At 43.0% G+C, this 12,596-nt stretch overlaps 1 protein-coding gene across 4 annotated transcripts in view; it reads left to right on the forward strand.

Annotated features, from left to right (window-relative positions):
• Positions 1-12,254, forward strand: part of LOC119389924 (cyclin-dependent kinase 11B) — a 41,966-nt gene extending 29,712 nt beyond the window's left edge. For all 4 annotated transcript variants that reach the window (XM_049414586.1, XM_049414588.1, XM_049414587.1 and 1 more), the window contains 8 exons: positions 2,036-2,248; positions 3,034-3,155; positions 3,282-3,509; positions 4,186-4,293; positions 4,715-4,831; positions 5,974-6,122; positions 7,447-7,636; positions 12,123-12,254. In XM_049414586.1, the coding sequence (XP_049270543.1) occupies positions 2,036-2,248; positions 3,034-3,155; positions 3,282-3,509; positions 4,186-4,293; positions 4,715-4,831; positions 5,974-6,122; positions 7,447-7,636; positions 12,123-12,227 (1,232 nt within the window). In that variant the 3' untranslated portion in view covers positions 12,228-12,254. The remainder of the gene's footprint in view (positions 1-2,035; positions 2,249-3,033; positions 3,156-3,281; positions 3,510-4,185; positions 4,294-4,714; positions 4,832-5,973; positions 6,123-7,446; positions 7,637-12,122) is intronic.
• The last annotated feature ends 342 nt before the right edge of the window (positions 12,255-12,596 follow it).

The following is a 12,596-nucleotide window of genomic DNA, read 5'->3' on the forward strand; positions in this document are numbered from 1 at the left end:
CAGCCTCCTTGTACTGTAGTAGATGAACGAAACTCTAATTGGAAAATTCTAATTAGAAACGGCAAAATGGCAAAGTAGCAGTTGATGCGAGGCAGATATGTGGTTGGTTCATCTTCTAACAAACTGTGCAGCAAGACAGGACACAAAGAAAGAAGAGACAGACAAGCACAGTTTGTTGGAAGATTTGACGACATCTTGATTTTAGCGCTAAGAAAGACTAATGCATGATAAAGATGAACCCATACCGACTCACCCAACTTTTAACGCTAGTTATATGGTTGGTTATCGTTTCTATGTATCATAAAGGGACACTAAAGGAAAAGAAATGGTTTTTCTCCTTTCGGTAAGTTACTCTTTTGCGATACTAACAGCACCACTCTTGCCACGAGGAGATGCACGGTGCCAGAAGTGCGCAAACAGAAAATACAGGCAGCGACGCCACATTGAGGTACCCACACCAGCTTGCCGTAGCGTCACGGATTTTGACGGCACCTGCTAGGGCCTACATAATTCTTTGTTATTACAAATGAATTTCATCATGTCCTGAGGAAGCCAGGCACTTAACATAGAAAGTTTCAGGAAATTTTACCGAGGCGATGTGGCCAAAATAGTAAAAAGAGCATTGAAATCTCTGACATCGTACCGACACTCGGGTACTGAAGTTTCAGCACAATATTGAGAAATGAAACTTTGACCTTCATTTTCTAATTTAATAATAAACCTATGATGGCAAAATTAAGAACATTTGACTTCTCAAAGAATAATTTGTCAGTTTGAACTGATCTAGTGTTTGTCTCACTTTAGTGTCCCTTTAAACCATTTTTTATAAGGCAATTAAAAATGCTTTGCAGGAACTTGCGTCAAAAATTTCGTATTGTCTGAATTGTGCGAAAGTAAACATTGGTGGAAAAAGGCATGCCACAGTGCGGAGGAACGTGCTCATCGAAGGTTTTCGCGAGTCGTGTAGTTGCCATGTTCACTGCTCCAGTTGAGGCTGCCCGTATTCAACCACATTTCGTCATTTTAACCGTAATGCCTTTTGTGGTCCAAATCATTTGTGTAATGTAAACGTTGTATGGCTACTGCGATGGACACTACGTTGTTCCTGACGTAAGTGTCTAATGTTTGTAGCTGCAGTCAGACCAGAGTCATTCCTTACCACACAAGGTGTGTTGAATTGTAGTGCATGTGTTGCTTATTTATTTGAGGAGACATTAGATGAAGCATTACTGCTGTGGTCTTGTCATCTGTACGTCTTTATAATCAATATAGTTAAGTTACTCTAATAAAATGCGCAGTATATAAAGGAAATCCTGGGGCATCAATTTCAAACTCAGATAATGCGTAATTTGTCACCATATATGCACTTAATCTTCTTTCTTTTTGCATATAGAAGTACAGGGTTTTGTTGAAGGCTTCAAGCTACCAAGCGATTCCTTTGTTTAATTTGGCAGTACTGATACTATCCTAACGCTAACCAGGTTGCTCCACATGTCAGAACTTTCAGGGTGCCAGTGCTTCTAAGCCACTGCTGTTTCTAGTGTCTTGGATTGATTACTGTTGTATTTAAATAAGAAGGTCTCATATTTGAACACACTGTAAAAATTCAGTGATTTGTCGTTTCCTTTTACGTACTAAACGAAGCTTCGAGCAGTGATATTCATTGTGCCTACATTTGTAGCAGTTGTGTGGGGTAGTACTTCATGACGTCATTGTCACGCACTTCATCAGTCATTCTTACTTTATCAGTCAGTCTTGCCACTTCCAGTATTACTTTGACGACTCCCTGAAATCTGTGCATTAGTCAGCGTTTACAGTCATGCTTCGGTAAATTTCTGAAGTATGCCTCGAGAAACGGATGTTTCTGAAGTTGTAAACTTAGCGACTCAGAAATGGAAATGCTTCAATTTGTAATTAATGCTGCTTTCTTTCTTTCCCATTTTCTTTTTCTTCTGATGCTGCTTCCAGCATTAAGCAGGATCTGTTTGATTGTTTTGTGTGAGTGATGTGAATTCACTTGCATTCTTGTTCATAGAAATGAAGGAAGTCGCACAGAAAGCCGAAACGGCAGAAGCCAATACAACTGGTGAGGCCTCCCCGTTGAGCGAAGACGATGATGACGACGCCCAATTGCCCCCTTACTTGCCCGCCATTCAGGGCTGTCGTAGCGTTGAGGAATTTCACTGCCTCAACCGCATCGAGGAAGGCACTTACGGCGTTGTCTACCGAGCGAGGGACAAACAGACAGGTGAGCCAAGAGGAGCATTACGTAACAAAACCTTCAAAGTGTATTTGTTCGTTTGGGATGTGTGAGAAAGGCCTAAGAAAGAGGCTGCTTAAAACTGGTGTTGAAGTATCTTCTCAGCCATTTTATACAGTAAGGTGTCAGAAATGAAGAAATTTATGTAATGCAGAAAGCTAGGATATAAGCGTTACTAATATATACAGTAAAGTGCCATTATAGTAATTCAAGCTGCTTTATTATAAAAGCACTTCATCGTGAATATTGCACACCGTAACATCCGCAACATTGCCGAGATTGAAGGAGTATTTCATCCTATAATATATATTTTGTTGTACTGAGGCATTTTATTGTAGAGCACGCCACACTGCTTGCACAGAACTCAGAATGAGCAGTTGCTCTTTTCCTAATTATTTTGCACCAGCAATTAGCAAAAATCACTCATTATTGAGAAGAAGGGTTATTTTATAATGCTCAGGTGCAGTCATTTTGCAGGTGTCCCTGATTTAACTGTGCCACTTGTTTTCCATCCTATGCACTTAGAATGTTCATTTTATGTTTGCGTGATGAGTGACGCAGCAACGGAGTCAGTGTTCTACTAGTATGTAGTAGTATGTAGTTCAGTGATTGCTGTGCAAGCACATGCTGGAGGAGCATGGGAATGTGTAGAAACAGTTTTGCAGGCTCGAATGTGACTGTGGAAGTCCTCTTTTTGTGCATGGTGATAAACTGGGCAAGTCTCTACAGGTTAAGTTATTACCTTACTGTACTGTTGACTGTTTGCTTTCCAGATGAAATTGTGGCTCTGAAACGATTGAAGATGGAAAAAGAGAAAGAGGGCTTTCCAATAACGTCCCTGAGGGAGATCAACACCCTTCTCAAGGCGCAGCACCCAAATATTGTCACCGTTCGGGTGAGTGGCAGTTCCTTGCCTTCCATCGTTAGCTGGCCGTCGTGTACTTTCCCGCTCTGGCAGGTGCAGAGTTTGAGGTTGCATGTGCGATGTCATTTGGACTTTTTTTTTTTTCACTTGCTGCAGGAGATAGTGGTAGGCAGCAATATGGACAAGATCTACATTGTGATGGACTATGTGGAGCACGACCTCAAGAGCCTGATGGAGGTGATGAAGCAGCCGTTCCTGGTGGGCGAGGTGAAGACGCTGATGTTACAGCTGCTCAAGGCAGTGGCCCACCTGCACGACAACTGGATCCTCCATCGGGACCTCAAGACGTCCAACCTCCTGCTCAGCCATAAGGGCATCCTAAAGGTCAGGCAACAAATCTAGGCTTTTGTGCAAAGTACAGTAGAATCTTGACAATTCAAATACGAGGGGGCCTCAGGATTTTGTTTGAATTATCAGAAGTTCTCAGGGCAACACACCAACTAGTGTTTTCGTGTTTATTGTTTCTCAAGGCTGCAGCAACATCATAGACAGCTCTGCATGATTGCCAGTAAAGTTTTTTGGGCATCAGTGATTGTACTGGTACTTGTTATTATACAATGCATGCATGCGTGTGCAATTAAGGGGGGAAATGTGTTGTCCTGCGACAGCTGGTAGACCCTGCTCAATATTAAGATGCTTCCCACATGACATTATTGTACTGCAGCAAAAGTGACTTCAAAAAAGTGTTTGGCACGCAATAGACCAAGGCCAGACCAGACTTTCTCGGTTTTTCTTTTCTTCCTCAGTCAGTATGTGATCGTTGGTGTGCGTGATTTGGCCTGTTTAGTCGTATTGTAGGCAGGCAATCAGCTTTATTTGCAGGCATGGACAAGCAAAAAGTTTGAATTTACCAAATTTGTGCTGTGGGGCAGTATGAATTAAGTGGCTTTAAACTACATTGAAAACATAGCAGGCCCAGTGTTCAAGTTCAGTAGCGTAATTGGTTTGTAGGCAAGGAGTAAGTGTGTTACAGAAACCTTTTTCTTTTTTGCCCTTGCAGGTCGGTGACTTTGGTCTAGCTCGAGAATACGGCTCGCCCCTGAAGCATTACACTCCTATCGTAGTCACCATGTGGTACCGTGCACCAGAACTGCTTCTTGGAGTCAAGGTTTGTTACTGATACTTCGTGATGAAATGTCCTGTATTGCTAAGCAGGGTTCATAGTGGCCTATGAATGTAACACGCTGCAGTGTTTCGAAAAGGACCAGCTAAATTTACCACTAATTTCTGTTTTAATTTTCGAGTTTAAATATGTATTGAGTATTAATAACATATATTGCCAGTAAACGGTGTTGCTAATGTGTGAGAAATTGCACTTTGTAAGAACACCTGGTACCCAAAGGCTTGATCTTTATTATTTTAATATAGCTTGCAGCTTTATGAGACCATCTTTTTCTTTTTCTTTTTACATATTGAGCCTGGGACATTTTTCAACTTTTTTGACTAGCTGATATCGGAGTGTATTAATTGTCTTCTGCTTCATGTAGGGATCAGAAATGCAAAACCATGCGCTTGCTCTTATGTTGCAGGAGTATTCTACACCCATCGACATGTGGTCTGTGGGTTGCATATTTGGAGAGCTGCTCACAATGAAGCCGCTGTTCCCTGGAAAGTCGGACATTGACCAGTTGAATAGAATCTTCAAGGTACGCAGTGCACCAAAAAGTGCTGGCACCTCTCGCATCTTGATCGTAAATTGTTTTGTTGTCTGTGGAAAAACTTTGTACGGAAGATTACCCTTTCCAATTCAACAGTTGACCGTTTCCTGCTTAGTGAGCAGTAGGAAGGACAAAAGGATTATTAATTTATTATAATAACGGGCTTGTCATGCGAATATCACATTTTTTGGTTCAAAACAAAGTGGAAGCACATTCGAATGGTAGCAGGATTTGAATAGTAGTAGAGTACAAGCTTTAGGTGGCAAATTACGTTCTTTTAAAATTTTACATCCTTAGGCCATATAAGCCCATATAACGCACTTTTAAACTTAAAGAGAAATTAATCAGGGTGCAGGTAACACGCTCACTTAACCATGACATGTGGCTTTGCAGCAGTGCCAATTTTACTCTGAATAGATGGTTTCACCGCACAGTGCCTCCACGGTGCGGGGAAACCACCTTTTCAGGCAGGTTACATGCGGTGAACTACATCTATTCTTCCGTTTCGAATTCTTCAAAATTTGTAAAGTTCAGTTGTTTTCAGTCGTGTAAATGCCCATGGGGGTTCCTAGAGTGGGGGCTGCATGGCTTTGGCAGAACTGCGTACATTGAGTGGTCGGGTGCAGTCGTGCTTATGCTATCTTGGCAGGGACTAGCAGATGGCTGATACATTTGTATACATTGTGTTCTCTTTGCTCAGTTTGCAATGAAGTGACCGAAAGCACGCAGGTCATTTCGCTCGCTGCAGCGGCCGTGTTTCTTTATGCCAGCGTTTTGACAGTTAATCTCTGCGGTTGTCACCTGTTCCCTGCATCATGTTTACCTACTTGCACTGACACTAAGCTTGTTCCACACGCACCTTGTCTTGGTCATTGAGTCTATTCATACCACAGCACACCTGCCTACTTAGCAAGCTCATGTCAGAACTGTGTAGTGTGTATTCCTTCTATCTTGTGTCCTCGTTTTTAAGCTGCCCATTTCAAGATGCATGGGCTTATGTTTACTACAATTCTTGTTGCTTCTAAAGCTGCTAGCGTTACTTCATATAACATTCCACTTTGTTGCTATCGCATTCATTGCTTCGCCCTTACGGCGAAACTGTGACTTTTTTGTTGAATTTTTAATTGCAGGATCTTGGCACCCCCAGTGAAAAAATTTGGCCTGGCTACACCGAGCTTCCGCTAGTGAAGAAGGTGACCTTCACAGAGCACCCGTACAACAATCTGAGAAGTAGATTTGGCCACACCCTTTCGAATTTGGGCTTTGATCTGATTAACAAGTGAGTCTCCTCTGACCAGCTTCACTTGATTTGTACTCTATTATACGACGCCTTCGTAAGTCTGTCTAGCTTTAGCAATGCATATCATAACCAAAAATGTCCTGTCGAAGTTGTGACTTGGCAAACGCAGGAACTAAATTTGCCTGTCCTGTAAATTGTAATTAAGTGGCTTGACTATCCTATGTGGGTGTAAAAGAAGCTCCAGTATGAGCTGTTTAATAACAGTTCAGTTAATGCCATTTGACGAAAGACACACTGGTTTGATAGAACGATGAGATATGTGCATTAGCGCATTTGAACAGCATGTGAAAGAATGGGAATGAATGCTGTATATAGATGCTAGACTACACGTCACTTGCACCTCGAAAAACTTAGTCTCGGTGTCTTTTAATCTAAAGCAGAAGTTTTTCAAAAAATATCGCATGACTGGAGAAAGTTTCGAAAGCATTACGTTAATCATTTCGATCAGTCCCGTCGACGTGAAGGGCACTACAGCATCAATATCACCCCGCACTCACCATCATCATCGTGTACCACCAACAAGCCGTGGCTCTTGCGCTGCTCATGCCACATGGCTCAATTGATGATCCATGAATGGAATGCTCTATCTATCACTTTGGCTGGATGGCACAGCCACCATCACTTCTTGCACTACAGTGCTAACAGCGCGATGTAAGAATACGTCGAGGCGCCATTGATGGCTGGACCTTGCGCAATGTACAGTACTCATGGATTCAAACACGACATCAAATTTTTTAGTATAACCACCGGTATGCGCAATTACTCGAGATAACCACATCATGTCGCGACAAATCTGGTCTCTAATAATTACGTTGCCTCTGATGTACTCGTTCGAGTCGAAATTACATCGATATGACCCGCACTGAAGATGGTGCAAATGAAAGAATGTGCATTGCTTAGCTCTGAATTGTCCTGTTTCAATCCGTGAGTACTGTACATATTTAATATTTGAATAAATGAATTGGATAAGTAGACATTTAATCTGCAAATCAAATTATTTTAACAATCGCAGTTCAATTTTACATTTGCATATTTCAGTATTTGTGCAAACTTGGTTATTAGCAAAGGCGTACAACCAACAGTAGAGAGCGTAAACTTTGTGAATTTGACCCCTGGAGCACTCTGCTATGTGACATGTCTCGTAGCGCAAGCATTCTCAGTTCCCCTTCCCCACATGCCGTGCTTTTTGGTAGTCGCATGTTGCGGTTCCCATGCCTCTCATTAGTATTCTCGTTTCATCTCCCTGCTAGCACATTGCTTTCAAGAAGTGGTCACGGGATGTGTGGGCCTGTCGTCCTTGCAGGTTCCTGACCTATTACCCACAGCGTCGCATCACTGCCGAAGAGGCATTGAAGCACGAATTTTTTAATGAAACGCCGGTTCCCGTGGACCCATCCATGTTTCCTACGTGGCCAGCCAAGAGCGAATTGGGTCACCGAAAAGCACAGAGTCCCAAGCCCCCATCTGGTGGAAAGCAGTTTGCCAAGCAACTGGTGAGTTGGTAGCCCCTTTTGCGAGCTGTTCACTTGGAATATCCCGAGTCTCTGAGTTTCACAAAAAAAAAACTTTGCATGCCGTGACAGAAGCTTGCAAATGTATGAAGCAGTTGGCCGGTGGGCACAGGGCCGTCGAGACTGCTACCATACGTAGTAGCACATCCCTAAGGGTGGGAACATTTTCCTTGCTTTTTTTAAAACCTCTGTCTTCTTTTCTTTTTCTGCAGCACAAGCAGAGGTACACTAGAGCTGCCCCTGTCCACAAACATAAGTCAACTCAGCGTCCTAACGTAAACGTGCGTTCAAAACAAGTGTCCGCATTCACAACTCTGCTTTTCTCTTTGGGTGTCTCTCCTTTACATTTCACTTTACGTACCTCTTCTGCTTGTTCATACATCGTGGCTCTTTAATTAGCAGCTATATTACTGTAAACCCTTGCATAATGCAACGACCTTATTTGAGACATCATTTATTTTCAGGTTCTTTCTTTCTCTTGACTGCTGTGCATGCATTTTAAACCAAATAGCATTACCAGACTATGAAGTGTTGAGCAAGAACATTCAGTATATCGCTCATGACGGCCGCTTGCATTTCGTTGTATCAACTTGCAAACCAAAGCAGAGAGCACCAAGAAAGTGACGCATGTGGTAGCAGCTTCCGGGAGCTGACTTGACCGTGTCATGAGAACCAACACAAAAGGATCACGACTGTCGGTGAAATTTCATTACTGTCAGGGGCTTCTCATTTGTGGCATGTGGTGAATCTTGGGCTATGCTTTCTTACTTGCAGATGTTATCAATAGGGGTGTGCGAATATTCGAAATTTCGAATATTTTTCGAATAGTGTTTGCTATTCGATTCGATTCACACTGAAATTTTACTATTCGAACTATTCGAACTTCCCAAAGACAAATGCAGTCAACGTCCGGTTGAAAGTGACCCCTTCAGATTTTCAATATGCTTCACCTCATTACACTCTCGTATTGCGGCAAAGCTGCCTTTTAAGCTCCGTTACGGTCGAACTTAGGCAAGAGACAAGGGCGTCCGCAGAACTTTTTGCAGGGGGGTGCATCAGCAGGGGAAGGAGTAGGGGAGGGGACTTGCGTCCAACACAGGTAGCTTTTCTTTCACTGCCGTGACATCACCGGCAAGATTAGTCAATAGTAGTGTGTTACGTGCAGTTGGCTGGCAATCCTGAAGCTGCATACTGCATAGAAAACTATTATCCGAAATTCCAAGGGGGGGCAGCCGCCCCCCCTTGCACCTTCCTCCGGACGCCCATGGCAAGAGACAGTCTACATCAGATTGGAAGTGGTCCCTAGATTTTCAATATGCTTCACCTCCTCACACCCCCGTATTGCGGCAAAGCTGCCTTTCAAGCTCTGCTACGGTGGCAAATGTATTAACTCAAAAAAACGCTGGTTCCAATATGGAGATGAAAGATGTGGTAGAGTTGGGGGCTCAATTAATGCTGTTTTGGACCTGAAATTTGGGCAGGAAGTCCGAAAAATCGGACGCCGAAGCTTTTTAGCATCCAAAATTTCAGATGTTCTTATATATCGACACCTACGAGGCAGATTTGGAACTCCGGACTTGAAGGGAGCACACCCTTGTCCACCACATCAATTGGGCTTTCACAGAAGTTGAAAGAGGAGGAGAGGCTGAGGAAATGGCATCTTTGCCTATCACGTGTAAAGTGTTGTCGGCAACACTTTGGTTGCACCAAATCATGTACATAAATGCAATTCGGCCTCTACATTGCCTCACTCTTGATAAGAAAGACGACTATGAAATATGACCCCACCAGCGTTTCACCAACCTAGCGAAAAGAAACACTTTCATGTTGCGATCTCACAAGAACATACTTAGGGATTCTCTGCAACTTTTTCTGTAATTTCACTTCGAATTATTCGAAAAGTGTTTAAGAAATATTCGAAAATTATTCGAAATTATTCGATTCGATTCGCACTCAATCTTTATTATTCGAATTCGCTTCGCACCCAAAATTTTGCTATTCGCACAGCTCTAGTTATCACTAATAATATCGCTCATGCCTCTTGAAGATTTTTAATTGTCATGTTCTTTAAGCTACGCATAGCAGTTAAAAGCACTTGGCAAGAGCAAAGCTGTTCATGACACTAAATGCTCAAGTGGAAAAGTATCTCTGGCAATTCAGTACATCACATTCATATCATTACGTTACACGTTGAATCAACATGAATTCATGTTCCAGCTCATATTGTTCATGATAGTACGTCCTTATTAACGCTAATCTGTCAAAGCTGCTCATAATTTAATGAGCTATACTGCTCATAATAAAGTCTCTTTGCTAAACCAACAAATTCATTACAATGAGGATTTACTATTCGTGAAAAAGAGCAGCAAGCAAGAAGACCGATGCAATGCTACATTTTAACACGTTCATTTGTGCAACTCATGCAAATTAACAAGTGCATCTGATATGCACACAAATATCACCAAGGTAACTGAAGTGAAGAAAGAGTGTAGGGTCAGTTAAACCAACTCAGAAAGATGTACTTACTCTATTTACTAATCCAAAAGGCTATACAGTGAACTCCCGTTAAGACGAACTCGGTTAAGACGAATTCTCGCTTATGCCGAACAACACAGGACCGGTTGTTTGGTTCCCCATAGACTCAATGCAAAAAAAATTCGCTTAAGACGAACCGCCCAAGTGTATTCTTCTGTTAAGACGAACTCTCGCGGTGGTCAACAACGCTGGTGATTCTGCGAAACGAACACTGCAGTCTTGGTTGGGCATTCAGGCTGACCGAGAAAAAGCACAAAAGAAAAAAAAAAGCGCTTTCGGGAGCAAAGACGCGAAGCAAATCGCGACGCGGAGGGCGCGAGATAAAGGGAAAAGAACGGTCAGCGGATAAAGCCGGCATCCCCTCACCCCCAGCCTGTGGGTGGGGGAGGTGCGGGCTTTATCGGCAAAGAAAGCAACAAAAAGAGTAGGGGGATTTACAACTTTGACCCCCAAGCCATTGTATTCCCCTCCCGTTCTTCAGTTTCCCAGCTGGAGTACAAAGGAGAACAGAAGAACACAAGAGCTTGGGGCCCCTCCGACGTGGTCAGAGGGGCAAACGCAAGGGGAGTGGGGAACAAAAAAAGAAAGCGACAACAGGAACAAAAATGGTCTGTGCATTACAATCGAGTACGAAACCAAAACCACGATCGCGGCGACTCCCGTCAGAGGGGTCAGGTGCATTGTCATCGCCATCACACAATGGCGGCCGAGCACATGTATTTTGTGGTCAATTCGCGTTGGTTCGCATAGGACCTGTGTGCGTTGTATCTGTTCCCAGTGAAGTGCAAATTATGATCAGCCATTTTGATTATGGAAGCGCACGACAAGGGAAGGCTATTTTGCACAGTGAATATAGCTGCGTTGTGTCTTTTTCGTGGCGAGGCTTGTGACCGTGAGTAGCCCGATGGGATATCTTCAGCTGCACGTCGTTCAGGAAAAGTTACTACGGGCCGAAAACGGCAAAATATCCGGACATCGAAGAAAACCTTGCAGACTTTCTTAAGCAACTCAGCGTATAATGACTTTGTCAAGGCAACAGCACGCGACCGAGGCCCATCCAGAAGTGATCTTAGAGCCAGCAAAACAGGCTCACAGAAGAAAACGAACTGCCAGGACAATAAATTTTACATTCTTTGAAGGAAAATTGTGCTTCTCTCTCTCTTTTTGTAATCGTCAACATAGGAGCGTGCTACAGTTTTATCATTAAAATGTGGTAGCAGTATGTACATGAATTTTTATTTTTGAACCCGCAAAATCAGGTGCTCGTACGATTCGTGTAAGTACTCTGCTTGAAGGCATAGTTTTTATCTAGATGAGCCAAATAAATGATTTTTCTTGTCTTTTTGCCGCCATTGTAGGCCTACTCCATTCAGTGTTTTCAAGTAACATATTTGGATGCACTTGGCATGTTACCATGTCTCTTTTTAGGGGCACTTCTGATAAGCCGAACTCCTGATAAGACGAACAGATGACCGCGGCCCCTTCGAGTTCGTCTTAACGGGAGTCTACTGTATTTACTGAAGATGCGACAAGTAGGAAAAACTGGGAAAGTTTGGACGTGCTCACGATTTCCTTTTGTTTTGTATCTTTGCCTCTCTGTTGCGCTAATAGACTGCGTAGTAGCATACACACATAATGCCAATGCGCTTATCATTTACTTGTCTGTCACTATTATGAATAGTGAGTGCTGCTTTTGGGTAATGGTGAATAGTGCATTGCAGTAACAGCAGATAGTATCTTCAATAGTGAACATTGCTTTTCTTGGATAGCACAAGGCAGTTTCATCCGTATGCTGCTGCTTTTTCAGATGTTTCGAAAAGATGTTTCGTTTTGTGTAATTTGGCGTACATATTTGTATGCTTTCTGGACACCTTGTTGTGGTGGTAAAGTGTTCACACGTGCGATTTTCTTCCTTCTTGCTGCGTCCCTTTAGGGTGAAGGCGATGACGAAGGACTCCTGGCAGCCGCAGGCTTTCACATGAACATCCCCAGCAAGGGAAGCTCAGCCAAGGGAACTGGCTTCAGCCTCAAGTTTTAGCATCGCCACAAAGCACCACTGTTTAAATGCTGTCCATGACTATTATGTATATACAACATAAGGGAAAAAAGAAATGCCTCATCAGTTACTCAACGCTTTCTCTTTATAAAAGTATGATCCATAATACTTGATCTCCTGTTCAATTTCTACTATACATGGCGGAGGGTCTTTCCTGCACCAAGTAGGGGGGGGGAGCAGGTATTGTTATAAAAAAAAAGTTCACATCGACCATTATGCATTCTCCAAAGACTGCTCGAAGGCGAAAGCTTTCTTCTTCTTCATCTCGATCTATTGTACCGATCCCGCATGTCCCCCTGCCATCAGGATAGTGTTCACTGAGGCACGTCAACGCAGCGCCGCGCGTATTGG

The sequence above is a fragment of the Rhipicephalus sanguineus genome, chromosome 4 (genome assembly GCF_013339695.2).
Source record: "Rhipicephalus sanguineus isolate Rsan-2018 chromosome 4, BIME_Rsan_1.4, whole genome shotgun sequence".
Taxonomy (NCBI): Eukaryota; Metazoa; Arthropoda; class Arachnida; order Ixodida; family Ixodidae; genus Rhipicephalus; species Rhipicephalus sanguineus.